The sequence below is a fragment of the Pipra filicauda genome, unplaced genomic scaffold (assembly GCF_003945595.2).
Source record: "Pipra filicauda isolate LSUMZ 115617 unplaced genomic scaffold, ASM394559v2 scaffold335_size1511353_pilon, whole genome shotgun sequence".
In the NCBI taxonomy this organism is placed as follows: domain Eukaryota; kingdom Metazoa; phylum Chordata; class Aves; order Passeriformes; family Pipridae; genus Pipra; species Pipra filicauda.
The window spans coordinates 1,407,584-1,430,370 of record NW_024104460.1 but is presented as its reverse complement, the minus strand read 5'-3'; the positions used below and the strand labels follow the sequence as shown (position 1 = coordinate 1,430,370).

Sequence of the window (22,787 nt, the reverse complement as noted above, 5' to 3'; positions counted from 1 at the left end):
CAGGTGGAAAACCCAAGTCTAATTTTGGAGGATGTGTTGCTCTGAAGGAGGAAAAAAAACTTCTGGTACTTCTTGGGGATACCTCCTGACAGCTTTTGAATACAATCTCCAGCTGAATTTCTGGTCTCATCAGCAACCCTGAACCCCTGCACATCCATGCTTATGGTGACACTTCCAGCAGGGCTACAGACATGCAAGAGACACTGAGTCTGACCTAGAATAAATACAGCAGTGGATTATAGAATGGTTTGGGTTGGAAGGGACCTTAAAGATCATCTAGTATCAACCATGCCATGGGCAGGGGCACCTTCCAATAGACCAGGTTGCTCAAAGCCCCATCCAACCCGGCCTTGCACACTTTCAGGGATGGGCCATCCACAGCTTCTCAGGGCATCTTGTGCCAGTGCCTCACCACAGTAAAAAATTTCTGCCTAATATCTAATCTAAATCTGCCTTCTATCAGTTTGGAGCCATTCCCCCTTGTCCTATTACTCCATGCCTTTCTCAAAAGTCCCTCTCCAGCTCTCCTGCAGCCCCTTTAGGTACTGGAATGAGCTCTAAGGTATCCCTGGAGCCTTTTTTTTTACCCAGGCTGAACAATTCCACCTCTCTCAGCCTGTCTCCACAGCAGAGGTGCTCCAGCTCTCTGATTGTGAGAGACTCTTGAGACCATGGTCCAGGACTTTGGACCATGCTACTGTCAATATGCATAGAACTCCTTAAAAATGCATCACTTTTAATAAGAAGTTTATAAAATCCCCCATACCTTTCTGTGTGGCCCTGGTGAGCTTGGTTGGAAGTCCAGGGCCAAGTAATCCACACTCCCTGAACTCTTTTTAGGCGCTGGGCTGTTGGTACCACTAGGAACAGGAGAAGCAGAAATGGGATTTTGCTAATGCAGGGAAGAGACAGGAGAGATAATGAGGATTAAAATGGGAATAAAGAAAAAAGGGAATTAACACAAATCTGGCAGCAAAGCGCCTTGGTGGCACTTTATTAATAAAAAGCCTGGATATTTGGTCACCCGTCTCTGGGACCAGGGTGTGTAGAACTGGTGGGGGACTACATATGTTGTATGTTGTGCTAACAAATATTTCAAGCTCATGTTCTTGATTTCATGTATTGGAGCAGTTCTTCTGCCTTTGTGCTGATTTTATTCACATGCCTGATAACAGATGTGGGCTTTAGCATGTCCCAGGAACCACACCTCAGTGAGGCCAGGCCAGCTCTGAGATCTTCGCTAATCACAACCATGCTACACAGAGCATTGATTTCCTCTACCCCATGAGTTACATAACCTCCAAAATATGCTTAAATCAGCAGCTCCACCAAGAGAGACAAAATCCCCTCCCTGTAAGCAGTGCCGCTCCCTGTTGCTGCTCTGATAGCCCCTGCCCTCCACACAAATATGATGTCAGTCGATATTAGGAGGAAAAAAAATTGAAAAAAATCAACTTCAATTAGGAAGATACACCCTGACAGTTCTTATACATTTTTATCCCCTCTTAATTCCTGGTAAAGTAGGTGATATATGTTTCTGCTCTCATATACATTTAAAACTCCAATGGGACATGTCATTTTCAGAAGGAAGCACACTGTTTTGTGCATGCAGGGATGTATGTCAGGATGGACATCACACAGTCCTATCTGAGCACTTCCATGTCATGAGCTAGGAATGCGTTTGCAGAGCTGCGGAATGTGTATGTCCTGCCAGGACCATCTGTCTTAGCTGTGGGGCCCTTACCATCGCCACATAGTTCTCCTCGCTGTCTCCCGAGTCAGTGCTGGTGATGCTCTGGGAGGAGACAGGGCGACAGTACTGCAGAGAGCCCGCGTTGAACGTCTGGCTGTAAGGACAAGGGTCGATGTGTTATCCATGGTGGCAGAGGCTGCTTGTTCATTGCCAAGGAGGGCAGCTTTTGATGCCTACAAACATTACCATGCTCCAGTCTGGGGACTGGGCATGAAGAAGAGCTGGTGGAATTGAGGTTCTCCAACCCATCCTTTCCATGAGTTGGAAATCACTGGGTTTGGTCTTCCCATTTCTTTTCTTTCTACAATTTTTTGCTTGCTATGTACCTGTAACTCTCCTGCTATCACCTACACAAACCAGGCTCCATGAACTCTTTTATCTCACAGGAAACATTTAGTTGTGGAGGATGCAGAGCCAGCCTTGGTGAAGCCTCTCACCTCCAGCCTTACCACAGCTACAGGATTTGTTTACTGTACAGGGCCCTATCCAAATTTTTTGCTGGAAAACAAATCCTCCAAGGAATTGTCTTGCTTTCAATTGGCCAAATCTAATTATACCAAACAAAATAATTAAATCAGTGTCTGGCATTAAAACGTGTGTCTTAAAAAGCTATTCGTTGCCTTTCAGTAAAGCAAGGTCATATGATTAGCTGATAAGGGAAAAATCCATTAGCTTCTCCAGGGTCGGACGTCTTGTCAATCAAACCCTGCTCGCCGCTTCCCAGTGCAGTGATTTCAGCACACAGCGCTCATGCCCTGCAGTCAGTCTCCACACAATCCAATTTATTAGAGAAGTCATAGCAGCCAAGCTTTGCTTCTGCCTTTCACTGGACAACATCAGACCGTGAATTAGCAGCAGAGCTGAAATTGTGCGAATCCTGTTATTTTTGGCCGGCAGACACAGCTCTGAAGAGCTTTGGTTTAATTTTGCAGACTTCCTTTGGGCTAGGCTTTGTTTTCAAGGCAATCAAAGCACGTCTTGGTCAGACCCCAAGAGTGTCACCGTATGTTTTGAGACTACAGTGGGGTTTTTGGGGGGATAGCTGGATGTGAAATCATGCCCCACACCTCCAGTGTGGCTGAGTTGGTCTAGCTCAGCTGGGTCATGAGTTGTGGTGGACCACAGGTCCAATGTGAGAGCCATAGCTCTCCAGAAGTCGTCAGATCCCAGAAACAGGAAATGTCTTCAAGGGATCTTAATTAACTTCTCAGCCACATGCTGGGCTTTCATGTGAAATCCCAACCTAAATAATTTTATCTTTCTGCCACCAGCTGTGATGTGGGGAACCTATGACAGAGGTGACAGATTGGCTACACGCGGACACCAGTGAGAGCAAGACCAGACAGCTGCTGTTGAATCAGAGCAAGAATTCATCCCCCAACCATTACTCACATTGGCCTGGACCAGGATTTTGTGACTGGCGATTTGAAGGGAAGCTCATCGATGACAGTGTTGTTCCTCAGGTTCAATGGTGATGGCTTTGCTGGGGGAGAGAAAAGCCTTTATTCAGAGGCAGCATGTTCCTAGAATTCAGCATCCATGACTGGCATGAGAGGGTCCCCAAAAAATGGTTGATTACTTCCCATTCTGCTAATCAGCCAACCAGCCCTCTTGCTGATGACAAATATCTCCAGCCAAAATCCCTGCACTCATTTACGCCAGGAGAGAAAACAGTGAATTTCTCCCTCTGACCCACAGCCCTAAAATGGATGGGTGGTCCCAAAAGGGGAGTATGCCTCCCAGGAAATGAGGATCTGCTAAAAATGCCCAAACACCAGAGTATAAACCCATTCATCAGCGATCTGTGAAAATCTGTGAGATGGGGACAAGACCAGATGCTGCTGACCCTGAGCTACCTTCGTCTGGAGTGTTTTCCGATAGGGAATGGGAAAGGGCATCTGCAGGGGAACATGAAAACTCTTCTCATCACGGATGGTTCATTAGGTGGAAGAGAAGAGTGCTATGCTCCAGCCCCAGCCCTTGGTCAGAGTGTTGATGGGGTTAGGTGTGGACACCCTAACGATGAAAGCCCTCCTCCTTAGGATCTCCTTGGTGACCTGTCAGGCAAGGGACTGGGAGGGAATTGGAGGATACTGGGAAAGCCCTGAAGGAAGAACTGCCTAGATCCAACCAGTAGGAAACAGCAGAAAAAATCTGAGTCATCTGAACATAACACTGAGATTTTGGGGTGGAGCACAGGGAGGGGTGCAGGCAAACGGGGTGAGATCCTGTCTGTGACATATATTTCCTGTAAAGGCCTGTAAGGTCTTGAGATGGGCTGTTCAAGCACCATGAAAGTTGCATTTGTACTATAAGGCTCCTGAAAGATGAAGGGGATGGGAGAGATCTGAAGGTCTGACTGTGCTGGTAGTAGCAAAATGCACCCCACCCAGAACTGTGCACAAGACGACAGATGAAGTCTGAGGTATGAGACGAATAAAAGGATTCCTGTAAAGATTTTCCCACAACCATTCCTACCTTTCCGGTCGGGTTTGAGGTTGCGGTTGACTGGTGGGGGCTGGATTTCACTCAGTCGTCTGTGACACTGCACCATAGCTCCTCCTTTATGCACAGGAAGGGTGGCTGAGGACAACCCCACCAGGTCAAAGTGATGCGGCCCAGGGCTCATGGGGATGTAGAGGTTTTGGGCATTGTCGTTGGCTTTCTCAGCATGGATTAGGGGTGAGGAACCAGGGTTCATGGGGACGTAGTTGTCCTCGGAGTCAGTACTGTGGGAGCGAGCCACTGCTGCCTTGGCTTGCTGGGGGACAAGTGGGAGGATGTGCTGTAAGTATCAGACTCTGCTCAACCCCACCCCACTATAAACCCTTCATCTCTTCATAAATGAATACACATCTGAGGGGGGAACTGCTCTAAAACCTAAGCACAGAGGGAAGGGATAGTCTGTCCCCACCTTGGCCATCAGTTTGCATTGAGAGGGTCTACCTTCTCTGTTTCCAAGACATTGCAACATCCTAAGTTTTGAGAAAGGTCTTCATTGCCCAGACTTGAGCATCTTCTCATGATCAGAGTGAGCTGCAGAAACATGCTTAACCTGGAAAGCCTTTCTTGCCTGGGCTCTGATCATGACTAAAATGCAATATGAAAGGCTGCTTTAATGTAATTTCCAGCTCAGGAAATCTTAGAAAGTGCACAAAAGAGGCTGTTCTGGCAATGTGTCAAAATTTAACTCAGAAGCATCCAAGGCTTTAAGGAAGAAGTCAAACTCCTAGGCACTTTTTTTTTGGGCCAAAGCTCCAGGAAGATACACCGTGTGGAAGCAAAGCTCTGCCTGCGGTGCTGGGTTAGGTCCATCTGTCACTCCATCTGTTCCCTGCAGGCCACCATGATTTTAACTGAAATAATTAATAAAACCCTTCTTGACTTAGCTCTGCAGGCCTGCACTGTGAGGTCCATCCTGGAACCAACTTGTTTCTGAATCTATAAGATGCAAGTAGGTGCCTACAGTGTGGTGGCCAACACCAAGTCCCACTCACCAGGTAGGAGTTGTACCCATCGTTCATGGACTCGACCGACTGCACGGCACTGCCGCCCCCGTGCTGGGGGTACTCGTACGTCTCACAAGAAGAAGCTGCAATGCAACCACAAATGCACAACGTGTCCCACCACAACTGCCAATAAAAAGGGGTCCCTGAAAACAAGGCACTGTGAGGACAATATCTGTTTTGTTGATTCAGATGCTGATGAGAAGACATGGTCTTTAGTCTGTCACAGACTCTCTGCTATGCTCCTTCCCAATTAGCATCTCTCTGATGCATCACCACAACTGCACATGCTGTGTGGACCTAACCCGGTTCTGTCAAAGTACTGCAAAATCCCAGGGGTAAAGATGTCAGATAAGGTACATCACGGTGACAAAACTGGTTTAAGGGAGAGCTCTGTTAGAGTTTGCTCAGCAGATGTAGGGGCTGGGAGCCTCCAGTAAGGGAAGGATGGGGTGAGGATGAATGCTAAGCTCTTAGATAAGTCTGCCTACTGCTGAGCATGGGTCTCATCTCAGCCTAAATGTTGGCAATTAGGTAGGAGGAGATGGAAGAGGCATTTCATAGAGCTCTGTGTAAAATTTACAGTGTATTTTCTCTTCAACCACCTTTTCTAAGTTTGCAATTTTGTCATTCTAGGTACAAGTGGGCATGTTCATCCATGGCCTACTCATGGCCAATGGGAACAGCATCTCTACTGCGCTGGGGACATCGGGTCTTGGAGATGTGCAAAACCAAGGTAATGTGCAACCTGTGCAAACCCAAGGTTTTGCTCACCCACTTTGGTGAGCAAAACCAAGGCAGCTCCAGGCTGAAGTATGTTTTGATAAACCTGGTTATGAACTGAAGGCAAACTAAAAATAGCTGAAATCACAAAAATCTGGTGAAGGGCTTCATAAGCAAGCGGGTTTGGGGTTTTGGTTCAAGTTACAACATAGCCAACAGTCATCTGGGTAGCTCTGGTGGGCAGAACTCTGTGGATGCCTCTCCCTGCCTGCTGAATACAAAAAACAGGGTCAGATCCTGACTGGGGAGAGCTTCTTTGTGTCCACCCCCTGGTTGATGCCAACAGCAGTCCAGTCCTACCACAACCCCATGGGACTGATCTGCCCAAGTCTGGTAGACAGGACAAAGCCACCCTCAGCTCCCCACCCCCAAAATTTACCTCGGTGCAATCTGCTGTTCTCCACTGCAGGCAGCGTGTTTCTCCGTGGAATGGTGGCTGCCATGGGGGCCAGACCTAGATTTTCACTGGGCTGGAGCCGCTGGGGTGGGCTGCCCCACCGTGGCTCCGTCTGCCCAGGTTTTGGGGGCCGCGGGGGTGGTGCAGAGGGTGAGTCGCTGGCGGCCACAGCCAGAGCATTGTGGTTCTTGTCCAGTGTAAATGTCCTGGGGATCTGGTAGATGGAGAGTGGGGTGGCAGGGATGTCATAGGAGTCCGTGGAGAGCTCCCCAAACTCCTTGCATAGGGTGTTGTTGGGAGTCTTGTAGGTGTAGACCTCCTCATTATCCGTTTCAGAGCTGGTGAGGCTTGACTTGGGGTGGGTGTAGGAGCCAAAGGTGCGTGGGAGATCGTGCGCACTGTCCCTGAACTCCGAGTTGTGCCGGCTGGGTTTTGGCAGGCTGTAAAAGCCATGGAGCTGTCCACCAACCCCGTTCATGCAGTGCCCATTGCCCTGAGAGAGCTTCTGGACCGCTGTGTCGCTCCGCATGAAGAAGGCAGACCGTGTGGCTTGTGAGAAGCTGGCACTCCTGCAGAGGAAGGGGACAAAGGGGTTGAGATGGGGGGAGAGCAGGTCCTGGGGTGCAGCAAACTCTGCTTCTCCTCTTTGTCACCTTACTGACTTACATGAAGACCTAATGCATATACACTGCAAGGGTGTGAAAGGTAACCTTGATTGGGTTTTTTTGCCTGCAAAGGTATAACCATGCACGGGTCAGGCTTTTAGGGGCCACATGCTCCCACCCAGAAAGGGCTCACCCAGCCCCACATAAACATTCCCCCATGGAAGAGGCTCCTGCCCTGTATCAGTCTTTGTGGTGAGAAAACCTGAAAGGGTTATGGGAGAGTTTCCAGTTGTGGCAAATCACTGGGAAAGTGCCGGACCTATGGGAAAATCTGGGAGATGCTGGTTGCAACCCCTGCTTCGACAGGGTTCGTGCTCTGCAGGGACAATAGGGACTCTTTCATGGAGCCAGCACGAGATGGCGCTCAGAAATAGGGCTTATTTGGGGAAAAAAACAAGTGATGTTGTGATAAGACAAATACTGAGCTCCCACCACCTTTGGAGCTCAGTACACCCAGAAAGGTCTCGGTTCTGGCAGGGTCCTTTCAGTCAAGGACTTGAAACATCATGTGTTAATTATTCAGTATTGCCTGCCAATTAGCTACTATTACCCTCATTTTATGGATGAGTAAAGTAAGAGCTCCAGAGCTGAGAGGGGAGGGATTCCCAGCAGTTCTGCAGCCTGGCCCCATGCACTGGGCATTGATCAGATGATTATTTCTGGCCCAGTTGCAGAAGCTGCCACCGGCCAGTTTGTTTCTGCTCACCAAAGCATTGGTGCTTGCTTCCTTCTCCTCTGTGTCCCAGCCACATTTGGGTTCTCAGAGGGTGGCTTTTAGGTATCCTCACAGCTGGAGCATCAGAGGGCCGTTTTTTTAAACACTGTTCTATTAACTCCATCTGAAGTTAATTTTTCTGAGCCTTTTTCTCTTGTTGTTTTTCAAGTAGGGAAAGTCAGCTGCAGCAGGAAAGCCCAGTGGAGGCTGCAGCCCGGGCTCTGCTCTCAGTCCACGCCAGCTGGGTTCTGACTGTCTCTCCCCTCCCTCCCTCCTCGCTGCTCCTGCGAGCCAAAACTCTTCACGTCAAAAAAACTCCTCGCTATTTAAGGCAACCGGCTGGGTCTGGAGGCGGAGAGCTGTCGCTCGCTCAGAAATACCACACCGTGCACTGCCAAGCTGCCACGAAGCCCAGTGAGCTCTGGAAGGGGTGACTGGCAAAGTGGTGGAAACCCTGCCCATCCCTTTGTTTGTTGTTTTTCTGATTAAAGGCAGGAATTAGGGCCCTGCCTGCAGGATCACAAAGTGGTTGAGGTTGGAAGGGATCTGTAGAAATCATCTGGTCTAACCCCCTGCTCAAGCAGGGTGACCTAGAGCTGGTTGTCTAGGACTGCGCCCAGACAGCTCTGGAGTATCTCCAAGAATGGAGACTGCTAAACCTCACTGGACAACCTGTGCTACTGTTTGGTCGCTTATAGTGAAAGTGTTTCCTGATGTTCAGAGGAGCCCTCCTGTGCTTAAGTTTGTGCCCATGGCCTCTGGTCCTGGCACAGAGCATCATTAACAAGAACCTGGCTCCATCCTCTTTGCACCTTATCTGCAGGGGAGATCCCCCTGAGCCTTCTCTTCTACTAGCTGAACAGTTCCAGCTCTCTCAGCCTTTCCTCTTAGGAGAGATGCTCCAGTTGTTTCAGCAACTCCATGGCCCTTTGAACTGGACCCAGTATTGACCCCTTGAGTACACTTCTAATGACTGGCCTCCACCTAGATTTCATGCCACTGATCACCATCCTCTGAGTCCGGCCATCCAGACAGTTTTTAACACAACCCAGAAAGCCAGGAAAGCTGGGAGCTTGTGACCTCCTCCTCCCAACCACGATGAGATGAGACCATTGCTCAGGGCTTTCTCCAGTTGGGTTTTGCAGACCTCCAAGAATGGAGGTAGGTTGAGCCACTGATACCCAGCCCTCCCTCAGCTGTCCCTGAGGTTTGCTCCCAGGTGGGCTAAAATACCTTGCATTTTCTGACTTTCTGCTCATGCACTGGTGGAGGAAAAGGTAGTCCTGGGGGGCACTGGCAGACAGGGTGCTCTGGAGGTGGCTGGCAGGTGAGTCGAAGGTGAACAGGGTGGGCTGGCTGGAGTGGGACGGCGCTGAGGACTTGCGCTCTCGCAGCAAGTGGTGGCTGGCACTGCTGAGCTCTGCCGGGGACGACCGTGGTGCATGGTTCATGGAGGCAATGCTCCTCAGGGTGTCTGTGCAGGGAAAAAACACACACGTGAGTGGCAGATGGAGCTACCCGGCAACCTGTGTTTCCAGGACTTTCCTTACTTAAATGTTCTGTCATTTATGGAGGGCAGCGGGGTTTGCTTATGACTCCAAGTGATGCTCTCACCTCTTCTACTTGGAGCACATGCAACTATAGGTACCATGTATGGAAATACATATTTATAATATTTTATCATAGAATCATATTTCATCATTTTATCCTATTTCATCACATGCTTAGTGGTTTGCAGGGATGCCTGTGGGATGTCAGCCTCTTTCATGGAGAGATCGGTGGGTTGTTAAAACCTGATTTAAAAAAAGGAGAGGAGCTTTCACAGTGCAGTGAGATGTGATTTAAGTCACTCCCATCCCTCTATGTAAGGGCATCACTGCCATCCCTTTAGAGTTGGGTAAACTGAGGTACAGGGTGGGAATCTGGATGGACATAATGGCAGCGGAGATGAAAAAACATTCTCATGTTTCCCAATTCTCTACTAATTTTGTGGCCTCAAGAGATGTCCTGCTGTTTTATGCTAATAAAATTGGATGCACACCCAATGCATGACTCCTAGTGCCTGCTCCTCCTGCTTAAGGAGAAACAGACTTTAAAATATTAAATTCTTTTCAATGGAGAATATCCCAGAGGTCAGGAATAATCACCTGGCTACTCTAGTCCTCTCATAACTGTTCTTCATGAGTTCGAACCACAGATGAATTCTTACAGCCAAGTTGTAAATTCCCATTACAAAAAAAACCCCAACACAAACAAACCAAAACCAAAACCCAAAATCACAGAAAAACCACAAGCTGCAGAATATTTTGGGAAAGCTGATCCATCTCTGCCTGCAGAAGACCACACAGAAGACCATGCATGCACTCCTGGCATGTGAAAACCACTCACTGTGGTTCACTGAAGGCACACTTTATAATAGTTGTGATTTACATTTATTTGGTGCTGATGTAAAACCCAGAAAAAAACCAACTCCTAACAAAAAGTGGAAATCCACCTGATCTCTGGCCACCACTGATTTTCGATTGCTCCCCAGCATGACCACCCGCTCTTCAAATTTGACTTCAGACACCCATGCTCCAACGCAGGGATGAAGGGGGTTTTACAGGGTTCCAATCTCTTTCTTTCCGTTCCTTCCCTCAAATTCCAGATCGCACCAGAAATTCTGAGCCTGATTCTCTTACGCTGCAGAGAAATGGCTGTCATGGTTCAGACAACGAGATGCTCCACACAGAGTGATTTTTTTACCAACTTCTGAGTCGTGTCAAGATACAAAATCAATCTGTCTGCTGCTCATTGGCTGCTGCTACATTTTTTCCCTGGTGTTACTTCAAACTTCACCCGATGCAGAAAAAGTACATTAATAGAAGCCAAAGAGCTTGACTCTGTTGTTTGGTTTGTGCTAAACACAGAAAGGATCAATATTTAACATTGACATTAATGGTGGGGGATGACAGCTTAAAACTCTGATTCCTGTCTTCTTCACATGGGCATTAAAGATCCCTTGGTGCTTTTCAAGGGAGTAAATGGCCATCCCAGTGTCCTTGGACAAAACAGTGCCTTGACCCTCATTCTTATTAAATATTTATCCAATAGCAGTGCAGAATGATTCCCATTGGAAAAGGAGTCTTGAGAGCTATGAAAATCCCAAATCAAAGTTCCAAATCAAGTGCTTTGTGGTCAACCAGAACAAGAGAGCCCAAACCCACAATGCCATCAAAAACAGGGGCTGCACCTAAAGTGCCTCTCAGGAACCCCTCATCTTGCTACCTCCCAAATCACAGCCAGGAATTGCCTGTGACATTGTGCTTTGGCCAAGACTCCTTGAGGATGGTGTGAGGATGACAGATTAGTGTTATGTCTCCAACCCAGTGTGAAGTTCACCTCTGGGGACAATATGAACTGCACTAGGTCAGTGTCCCTCCAACATCCACACTATCTCTGCAGGCTTTGCATTTGCCATTGCATCAAAATGTCATGACAGGGCAAAATACATCCAAGAATTAGAAATTACACTGATTTATTTGTGCTAACACAGCCTAAGGGGAGAAATGGGGTTGCACAAAGGAGACAGTCCCCAGCATCACTCCAGGGAACAACAACTTCAAATCACAACACTTTGGGGAGTTCTGTGAATCCTGCACTGCCAGGAGATCCTAATCTTTTCCCAAAAATCAGTCTGATTTGGGGAAACTGGAAAGTGCAGTGCAGAAGATGCACTCATTGAAATCAGGATGAATTACTCCATGGTTACTCTGACCACATAAATGAAAATGGGGAATGAAGGGGGGCAGGAGGCAATGCCTAGTAAAAGCATGTAGCTTCCCTGGGGAGAGCAGCTCTATTGGCATCTGCATTGATTTTCAAAATGAATTCCCAGCTCGCTTCCCGCAGCGACCTGGCCACTGAGAGCATTAGCAGGAGCCAATTCAGGACTCATGTACTCCATTAGGTCTGTGAGATGAACTCTGTAATAGTAGGTGAGAGATGGATTGCTTTGCGGGGCTGGGAGGGTATTGTGAGGGCTGAGAAGATAAATCCTATGGAAGGAGACTGCCAAGATTGCTCTGGATTTTTTATGTTGTGGGCTTTTTTTGCACTAGAATAAACGACAGGTCATGTGCCCAGGTCACACGCTGACAACGGGTCCTGATAGGGGACAGAAAAGGAGGCAAGAAAGGAAATGGAGGCGGAAAAATAGTATTTGAAGACTAGTACATGCTAAGGGAAAGGTTAGGACATCACATTGGCTTGAAACGCTGAAAGGTCCCCATGAAGGTAAGGCATGCAGACTGAATATGAGCCAGAGATCCCAAAGCCATTTCAACTTGCCATGCTGCAGTGCCCAGCTCCCAAGAGATGAGGACCAACACTCCTTTCCCACATCCATGCAGGGTACTTAGTGAATAAGTTCCATGTGGATGCCTCCAGGCATCCGTCCCACCTGCATCATGACCAAAGGTACTCAACTCTATCTGTCGAAAAGCCAAAAAGAAAGATGCTTCTCCATCCTTCATGGCCATCCATCTCAGGACCATGGATAAACTCATGAATCTCCTTCATTTAGCAGTGTAGACAAGCCTTCTAATACCTTGGCTTTATGTTGATATCTTGAGTTTATGTTGAAGGAATGTATCAAGTACAGCCAAAGAGGGATAAGATCCTGCGCAGTTCCTACTGCCATTCCCTGGGGGCCAGAGTTAAAATTATGTAGTGGGGCCATGTGGGAAGTGTCATCTTAACCCCAAGTTTCCTGGCCAGTTCTCCTCCGAGTTTGGGGAATTCGACTCCCATGGTCTGGAAAATGCAGTGTTGGACACCCACAAGTTAAAATTCAATGTCAGCAGCACGATTTCTACATGTGCATCTTGCTGGGCTCAGGCTACAGCTGTTGCACTGGTCCCTGCAAGAAAGTGAGCCAGAGGCTTGGTAGGGTCAAGCGAGCACAGCCCTGCAAACCTCCATGGTGCCAGGTGGGTTTCGACCGGCTGAAGGCTCAGCACTCACTAGTCAAGGTTAAGATGCACCTTTTTGTCTGTTTATTGCAGCAAAGTGGTAAACCTCCCTTTGAAATACATCCCCAAAGCAAAATTCCATAACTGAGAGCACGGCCAGCAATGGGATGGGCTAGGCTGGGAGCCAGGAATTTTTTATGAATGTTCTCAATCCCTCAAAGTGGTATTTCCCTCCTTGTTGACAAGTCTGAATTCCCTTGCTCAGAGCACTTGACTATTGGTGTGTGTGCATAGCTTCACACAGTGTTCCTGGGCTTATCTGAGTGCAATAATAACTCAGCCTCCTTTGGAACTTATTGCTCAGAATACCCTTTTTCACCAGAGCTGCAATGTCAGCTTTCCCCACCTGAAGGCACAGGCTGGGACTACAACTTCCTATATCTTGAAATGATACCCCTGGGAAGGTGTTGATTTTTGGGTGTAGCTAAATTCCTGTCAGTGTTCGCAAAAAAGGTGCCAGGCTTGCTTGGCATTTCTGAGTGGCACAAAATTCCCTATGATGCCAAAACCAAGCTGGCAAGGACTGGTCCAAGGGCTCCACAGATAAGGGCTCCTCAGATCTGCCCTGGCAAACAAGGCCACGGAATGCCTTGGATCGCGTCGCTGACTTTGTGCCAGTTTAAGCTTGTGGCCAATGGAACTTTCTTTCAGGAGGGAATCGTAGAAATCTACTAGAAATAATCCTTAGGATGGCGCAGGGTAGATTGTGCTCATGCATCATCATCTTCCTCACTCTTTGAAGCACCTCCACCATTTATTAGCAAAAAAAAAGGGGAAACTTTCTCCATGGGAATCTGCCTGCACATCTGCTTTTGCTGCAAGCTCACTCCTTGAGCACAAATACAAAAGAAATAATTAAAACAAGACAAATGACCCTACCAAAACAAGCCTTCCACATGCTTCTCCTGGCAGAGAGAGAACAAACAACATGTCCAATGCATGAGTCAACGTGCCACAGTGCTGCCAAGAGGCCTTGGGATGCCATGAGGATGAGCATGGCACCAGAGGAAGGTTTATTTACTAAGCTTTCCCTATCACCTCCAAGTTGGATGGCATCTGGAAAAGCTGCTGTCATTCTGAGGATGTCCTTGCAGGTCACTAAGTTTTTCTCCAGCAGGTTAGTGGGATACAACATCTGATTACGATAATTTCCCCTCTCCAGTTTCCACCAGGATGGGGAGCTGTGTGCAAGGACACAGGCACCCTAATACTTATCACCGTCTGAATTTTGGGTGCCAAGCAGGGGAGTGGAGCTCCCCAGAAGAGATGACAGGGCACAGCTGCATCCTCCACTGCAGAGGAGCTGAAGGGTAGGGACAACAGTGACACAGGGCTTTTGAGCTTTTCCCTACCAGTTTCTGATGCTAATTTCCATTTGAGATCAGTTTGAGAAACTGATCAGGAGAGAGTGGCCAAGAGAAAGGAGAAGCATCTCCACTTTACAGACAAGATCTGCTGCACAGAGGGCTTCTCTTACCCAATTTCAGTCATCTACATGATACTTAGCTGCACTGGTTCCTTTAGGTTTTCTCTAAGGAGAACAGTGTGATCCCCCAATTATTTAAGCATTTGACACAGAACAGGGAGAATTACCCAAGAAAGAGTTATGGGAGAGACAGTGAGACAAAGATTACAATAAATAGCATCGTCTTTCTCCATTAGTGTCAGTGCTGTGCTTGTGTTTGTATGAAAGAACTGAAAAATAGTGGCGAAGTAGGAGCATTTGCCTTGGAGAAGCATGGGAACCAAGGGAAAAAAATCACAGTGCTGGAGAGTGAGAAGAGGAAAAGGAACCAAGTCCTGACCTCAGAGCATTATATATCTCAGTTATTTTAACAGTAATCAATTCTTTGAAGGACAAAGGGGCAGAAGGGAGAGAGACTGCAATAGAAACAATGCAATGCTTCTCCTTGGAGAACACAGGCTTGCTTCATTCAGTGAGATGAGGCTGAGCCCAAAATTCCACCCCTGCCCTGGGAAATATCCCCTGGTGTCGGTGACCCATCTTTCTTTCATATCAACATGCCCTGGACATGGTGGTTACCCTTTGAAGAGCAAATCTGCCACTCGATTGTGGAGCTCAACATTCGTGTCAGTATTTGGAAGTCTACCATTTGGCCAGATGGGGATACCTGGTGTGCACCTATTTATTTTTGTTATAAGGGCTTCAGTGCTGGAGATAAAAGCAGACGAACATGATGCTTGCAAACCTGGCTTACACGTGCCCTTGAGCACCCTACCTGGGACACCCTTATCAGAGTCCTGGAGTGGGACAACGACCTACAGCTGAGGATGAAGGACAATCCCTGGGTGGCAGTGTGGGCTGGGCTGGCCTTCATTTGCTGCACAGAACTAACCTCATCTCCAACTCTCTGCTTCATGAATCATCATTTCTGATATTGCAAAACCAATTTGTTGAGGGATTAAGTGGGAAAAAAAAGGGCTGGAACAAAGGGAAAGGGCAAAGATGATATGGTGTAACTGTATAAAACACAAAGTGGTCTCAAGGCAGGTATTCTTGCCTTTATCAGGTTAAGCATAAGGTGGCAAAAAACAAGGCAATGGGGATGTGCAGAAATAGCTGCTTTCTGCCTGTGGGTGGCATATATGATTCCAGCAGATGCCAGGGGAATCCTTAGCAAATCTGTCTGGAGGTACAAGCAGTCTGTGGAGCCCAGCGCTGCAGGACAGGGCTGAAGCTGTTGAAAGCTAAGAGCTATAGAAAGAGATGACACATTTATCATATAATATATTATATATATGGTGTTTTTCATATTTAGATAGATTAAAAAGAAGTTTTTTTTCCCATAGGAAAAAGTCAGACAGACTCATGATGTCCTGGGATCAAACCAGCTTTCTTACTGTGTGATATGAAGCTCTGGCATCCTGTTTTAAAGGATCTATTGGATATTATTACTGGTTATTACAATCGGTTATTACTATTTATCATGATGACGATGATAATTAATGATTTTGGCATCTCCTAACATGGTTTTCCCTTGGACATCAAGACAAAACAGTCTCATCCAAGTGCCACGGTCCAACATGCCATCAAAAAGCGGGGGCAAAGCCCAGAAGCTGGTGCATCACTGACTTCTCCTAGCCCAGGAAAAACATGCTTTTAGGTCCTGAACAAATTTCCCCTCATCCTCTTATCATTCTCTGCGAGCAGTATGTGGGTACCTTCCCTTGCCTGAGCAAACATGTGTGCACGCCTCACTTAGCAGGGATGGAGAAGGAGAAATAATGAACCCCAGCCTAATCCCAGCCAGGGCTTCTTAACGGCTCGCTTTAAATTTTATAGCCCTTTTTATGACAACAGGAGTCTTTAGTGTTCCAGGAGAGCAGAGGAAAACTTTCACTAGGAGAAAATGTGAACCTATTTTACTTATGCATGATTTAGTACCATTTCTATTCAGAGGAGCGCACAAGAGGCACAAATATTTGCACTTTGTATTATAGAAGAACTGCCATTCCCAGCTCTTTACAGAAGTAATTTATTTCGATCTTACCTTACCTTGGGGGAAGAAACATTACAAGTCCCAGTTTGTCGGGGAGTCAATAAAACAGCAGCATTGGTACAGGTCTGCTTCACCATCGCTCAGCAAGGTAGCAATGGGGAAAGAAAGAGGATCCCCAAATTTCTCCTCTCAGAGTCTCCTTCTTCATGGGTGCATCTGCACTTATGCATGGGACCTAACTGCAGGAGTTTGGCCCCGTTTTTCTGTCCTCTATACAGGATTAATGTTATTTTTTGCTCCATGGGTGGTATTTTAGCTGATGAGTTACAAGAAAAGGGAGGTGGGTGCTGTGCACGGGTAGGTGCAAAGATGGGGACACTGGGTTGCAGTAGAGCTCCAAATTTCTCACATGGCTTCAGGGGGGGCCCATCATGCTCAGACAGGGCAGTATCAGCCACATCGACTGCAAAAGTCCAAAGAGGAGACAAAAGAAGTCATTAACCCTCTTGGCTGCAATACTGTGTCCCTGAACCCGCGACAAAGTGACCCAGGGGTCAGTGTGAGCAAGGGTCAGTTCAACCCCACAAAACATGCCCTTAGGGATGGTGATAGAAAAAATGAAATAGTTTGGCTTTTTTTTTCTTCCTGTCGAAACTTCAGCTCTCCCTTTTCCATCTCTGCAGCATCTTCTCTCAAAAGAAGTCTCTCTGCAATGGTTTTCTGTGTGTTTTTTTGTTTGGTTTTTTTTTTCCATTCAGGGTTATGGGCATACTCTGTCCACATACTGGAATCATCTGAAGAAATACTGAAGGCGATGCCATTCTTGAGATGTTAGAGGACAAAATGCAAGAAGCAAAAACCTCTGCCTTGCACAGCTGCTCTTTTGCTGGGCTCTTCCACACCAACACTCCAGCAAAGACGTAAACAGCTCAAAAAGCCATCCTGGATCTCTCTGGCCATCATTAAAAACTCAAGTCCTGCTTATTAGACAGTCTATCAACAGTGCTCAGTGGAAGCAGAGAAAGAAAAGGTCCTTCCAGCAAGCTACTCTCATTGCCATGAGGTTAAAAATGCCTGTGACCCCCAAAGCTTATGCATTCAGAAATCAGGAGTTCACATGCAGTAAAGGTCTTCATTATCAGCTAAAGCCCAGAGGTTTTTCTCTTCCTCTTCTTTTAAGATGCAATGATGGCAAAAGGACTTGGAATTTATTCCCTACACATTGCCATAATCAAATAATATGCTAATGCTATTAGCATGGGACCTTGCATCGCAAATGACTTAGACTCATATTCTCTTTCAAAATACTAGAGTTTCATTTAAATTGGTCTCCACAGCAACCAGAAACGAACTGGAATAATGTTGGATGGAAATTTTCATGGCTAGGCATGGCGGACGAGGAATTTTGCAGCAGGAATTGAGGGAAGAGCCATGAAGACAGCTTGAGCCCACCAGCTTGTGCCCGTCAGTTTCCAGCCAAGCAGTTAACACCTGTGATAACAACTGCAAGGACAAAATGAACCTGCATGTCCAGAAGGACCTCAAAGCATCCTCATGGAAAAGAGATGAGGACGTGGTTCATGTAGAGTGAAGCTTGAGGAGGCTTTCTTGGTCCTCCTCCCCACAGATGCTTTGTAAGTGCCCCCAGGGGAGATGCATATGACAACTGGTTTCATTCATGCTGAATCAGTTCTCATCTGTTAAGTTCAAACCTGGCTGTTTGCAACTGGCCTGAGGGAACAGAGCTCCTGATCACAGGCCACATTCCTATATCTTAGGGTTGTACAAGAACAGATCAGGAAGGAAGTGTTTGCTGCTGGCTTCCCTCTGTTAAAACAGGAAATGCTGCTCCTTCCTTCATCTCAGATGCTCTGCTCACAAGCTCTCCATGATGGGCCCCGTTTCCCATGAGGATCTACAATAAGAAGGACATGCAGCATTCTCTGACCTGAGCCTACCAGCTGATCACATGGTTCTATCCCATTCAAAACACTCCCCAAACCCATTTGAAAACAAGCTGAGCTTTGCAATGCCATGGCTGGAAAGCTACTAGTTAGAAACTAGCTCTAATTTCCCATGAAAATCCTCTCCGCACTTGTTTCACTCTGCGGTCAGCGGGTATGGTGTGATCTTCATCCTGGTTGGGGCTTCTCGGCATTCCCCTAATAATAAAACTAGTATTAGTAACGTGTCCCACAAAAATGTCTTTGAAAGCAACGTCAGAAAGTGGGAGGCATCTTGCTTGAGAATGGCTGAGAGTTCAGGCAATGAAAAGAAAACAACTCCGACCAGTCTTTCAATTCTGTTTGTAATTATCTGGGCTCCAGTGGGTGTTAAAACATCTGTACTGGTTTGGCAGGGACTAGGGAGCATGGCTTGTGCCAAAGGCAAGAACTGGTGTGAGTTGAAAGCAGTGCAATACTTTAGGGTGGTATCTGCATTCAGAAATGCGGGGCTGGCAGCTTCTCCCACAAGTGCTTTCGGGTTAGGGTCAGCTCCAGTCCTGTCCCTGCCCCCACATTCCCCATTCATCATGGCTTGTATCCCATTGGGTCAATCCCAAGAAAGAGCTGAGGGTGGTCAAAGGAAATGCAGACTGGGATGGAGTCCTGAATCCTGCTGGATTTAACATCCTCATAGACTTTGGTCACCACCAGTTGAGCTCCATTTTGTGCTCTTGTTTTTCTTTTCTCTGTGCATGAGTGTTTCCACCTGGACACCCTCCATCTCCCTGCCACATCTGGTCATGCACAAGCAAGTCTCTCCCTGCTGGATATTTCTGCACTGAGAAGTGGAGCAAACTCCCCGTATGGATGTTGCTGTTTGAACTTTGTGCACTAAAGCATGGGCTGGTTTTGTGGTTATTTTTAACACACAGCAGCAGCAGAGCTGGGTTTAGTGGTGCAGTGGAGCGTAATGTAGAGCTTGGTCCTCAGGAGACATAAGTAAGGCAGATTTATCACAATCTCCTTCAGGGTAATACTTTTGGATTTTGGCATTCATCCCCTGACTCAGGAGCAAAATATCCTCTGGCATCTGAAGACCAGAGCAAACCGTCTCTGCCCTGATGCTTGCTCAGGGGTTGGGAACCATTCCATGGGCTTATTCAGCATTTCCTCACCCTCCTCTTCCTTTCTCAAACCAGCTCACAAAGTGCAGTGAGCCCATCCTTAAACCCCAGAAGCATCAGATTACATCACCACCCTTGCAGCTGCACCCATCTTTGCACACACCTCAGATGGTACCAGCACCCAGATCAAAATCTGCATCTTCTTGCCCAGTGCATTGCCCATGCTCTGTGCTTGGCTTAGGGCCAGCTGAAAACGTTCTGACATCCTCCAGCTGGAAAATGCAATTTAATCAAAATAGGAGCTTGCCAAGGGATTGCTCGAAGCCAGAAATTACAAGAAACCTTTAGAGGGTAAAAGTGAATTTTAAGTAAAAGGGGAGAAGGTCAAGGTATTTCAATTCATTCTCATCAGAGTAGATCGTTTTATGGGGTTGGATTGCCCCTCTTCGACTGAAGATTGTAATCATGTGCTTTTTAGATGTAAAAGTGCAATTCTTGATCTTTTCTGAAATTCATTCAAATTCAGAATGAAAAGGTGTGAATCAAAATTGCCGCTGAAAGTGTACGAAAATGAATTACAGAGAGAGTGAAAACGAAGAAGCTGAATTTTCACCACCTCTGAAATGGAGTTTGTTTTGGGCTCATCACCTGCTCCGCTTGCTGCAAGGGCAGCATTTCCCCAGATTGCTCAGACTCCATACAAGCCCCTTCTTAGCACTCTTACTTCCTCACAGGAATGGGATTTATTTTATTTTTTATTTTAATTACCTAGATGACTCATGTCTGAACTTAGTGTATTTGGCTGCTGGGACAGATCTGGGTGAGATCCAATACTTGGTGCCCATCTCATCACCATCATCATCATCTTTCATCTATGGGATGAAAAGTGGTTTGGTGACCAATACACAGTACATTAGACCCATTTCTCTCCACAGATGCTGGGAGGAATAAGCCAGGATATAATGGATTTTGGCTACAACCACAGGAATGCAGGGATTACTGGGACCAGACCAGACCAGAAGCCAGCTTCCTCCAGCTTTCCAACACCAACTGCTCTGGAGACAGCTGAGAACTTCAGCTGAGGGATCACTCATGCAGCAATGCACCCACAGGGAAAACTCATTTGTGCGTCACTTCATCATTTATAAACCTTATTAAAGCAAATATTTTAACTTATCTAATATAACTGAGGGCATTCTTGCAGTCATGGCAGTTTTAATTTTTTAAGCCACTTTATCTGTAAAACAATCGACTCTGTGTCATACAGCTCTGTGAACACAGGTTGGCCTTCTCTTCAAACGGCACCAGGAGACAGCAGACATTAGCATGTGTTCTTATTACTGACATATGTCAGTGTACAAGAAGCACTGTTTGTCCAGGACTAGGACAACATGGATTTATCTCCATAAAAATATTAGTGGCAGGCAGAGGACAGGTCCTTCCAGCACCATGCCAAAGAAACTCAAAGCATTTGCAAGTCTGTACTCAGTTCTTCTTAAAGGTAACAGAAATTATGGAAGTGAGTTTCTGGAGCATCACAGAACAGCCAGCAGGATCTCAGATGCTCGGAAGGCATTATGTTGATGCCAAAGAAGGGATATGATGTTATTTAAAACCTGTAATAAAGCCATAAAAGCACGAATGAGCTTCAAGTGAAAATCACAAATCCAGCCCTTTTCTTAGTGTCATGGGGATGAGAAAAATCCATGTAAGTCAGGAAACTGGGATTGAGATACTGAAACAAAATAAAAATGTTAGACTTAAGAGGCACCACAGAGCTCTCCTGGAAAAACAAAGTCTTCAGCTCTATCAGGAATTTTTTCCAGACAAATCTCAAGAAAGGAAGGCAGCATTTTCATAGCATCATAGAATGGCTTGGGTTGGAAGGGAGCTTAAAAATCACGTAGTTCCATCCACTCACTGTGGGCAGGGACACTTTACACTAAAGGAAGTTGCTCAAAGCCCCATCCAACCTGGCCTTGAACACTCCCAGGAAAGGGGCATCCACAAATTTCTATGGGCAACCTGTGCCAGTGCCTCATCACCCTCACAGTAAAGAATTTTCTATTAACACCTAATCTAAATCTCTCCTCTTTTAGTTTAAAACTCTTCCCCTTGTCCTCTCACTATCTGCCCACGTAAAAAGTCACTCTCCTTCTTTTTTATAAGCTCCGTTTTTATTTTCACCTGGAAGACCATGTATTGACCAGGTTTTGACCCTAACACTAATCATCAAAGCAACCATCAAGCAGCAGAAAAGATTCATCACAGAATTTATGGATTTCAAGTGGGTATTTGAAAGACTTCATCATGACTCATTGGAGAGCAATATGAACTGTTATGGCAAACCAGCAAAAATAATTACCATCGTAAAGGCTTTATATCAAGGTTTAGTCTATGCAAAAGCATATGCAGGCTTGAGGGAATGGTTTACACAGACAGCAATGTCAAACAAGGTGGTGCTTGGCAGCGCAGGTGATCAGCCATGAGATAAAGGTGAGGATGGTGCCACAGGCAGCATAACAGCCATTCACTACACTTTTACAGGTGATGAAGTATTTGTGAGTGCCTAGACACCTGCCCAACACTTCAAAAAGAGGATTCACTGTCAGCTATGAAAAAAAAAAAGCTAATGCAATGAGTCCCTCTACTCCAGCTTACTTTCAAAAGCCACAGCATACAAGAACAGGGGCAGTTTATGTATTTGGCAGTGAAATGATGGAAGGTAATCATACCAAAACTGGGCAATGAGCAGCTGTGTTGGCTGGGATGGGATTAGGTCATGTGGAGCTGAAAGAACACATGACGGAATTTTTGAGGTGAAATGTTATTTTCCATCCTAATAAACAGATATAAAGGGTGGCAATCAATCAAAGGTGCAAACGAGTCAGACACATTCCTCGGCATGTGACAACAACCCAGTAAGTACGAAAGGAAGCTATACCCCCAGTAAGGGCTGAGATGTGCCAGAGCTTCACCACCCACCACAGAGCAGCTGGAAGACTATGAGGGACATCAGACAGAGCAAAAAGGGTAAGAAAACATGAGGCTGGTCTGACCCAGAGCCAAGGGGTATGCTGTGATATGGACTCAGATGAGGCAATGTCTCATCTTGTGTTCTGCCCTCCCACCTCCCTGGTGATGTTAACAGAGAACAACTCCGTTTTTATCTGCTGGGATTGCTGAGGTATCTCAGCTCTCACTATACTCTGAAGCCTGGTATTTCCCTGCAGTGCAAGATCATAAAAATCACAGAATCACAGAATATTTGGTTTGGAAAGGACCTCTGGAGATGGTCTAGTCCGATCCTCTGCTCACAGCACGGGCAGCTACAGCAGGTTAGGACTGTGTCCAGTCAGGTTTTGAGTATCTCCAAAGATGGAGACTCAAGTTGGTTGCTTTTGTTATTTTTTTGTGGGAGTTGG

The 22,787-nt window shown here is 46.6% G+C and overlaps 1 protein-coding gene across 1 annotated transcript in view; it reads right to left on the bottom strand.

The window, feature by feature from the left end:
* The window catches only part of GAB2 (GRB2 associated binding protein 2), a 92,665-nt gene that overhangs the window by 6,987 nt on the left and 62,891 nt on the right, over positions 1-22,787 (bottom strand). The window contains exons 3-9 of the mRNA XM_027741626.2: positions 9,053-9,293; positions 6,422-7,008; positions 5,251-5,345; positions 4,232-4,514; positions 3,146-3,236; positions 1,745-1,847; positions 767-892 (exon numbers count right to left, since the gene is read on the bottom strand). Of these exons, the coding sequence (XP_027597427.1) occupies positions 767-892; positions 1,745-1,847; positions 3,146-3,236; positions 4,232-4,514; positions 5,251-5,345; positions 6,422-7,008; positions 9,053-9,293 (1,526 nt within the window). The remainder of the gene's footprint in view (positions 1-766; positions 893-1,744; positions 1,848-3,145; positions 3,237-4,231; positions 4,515-5,250; positions 5,346-6,421; positions 7,009-9,052; positions 9,294-22,787) is intronic.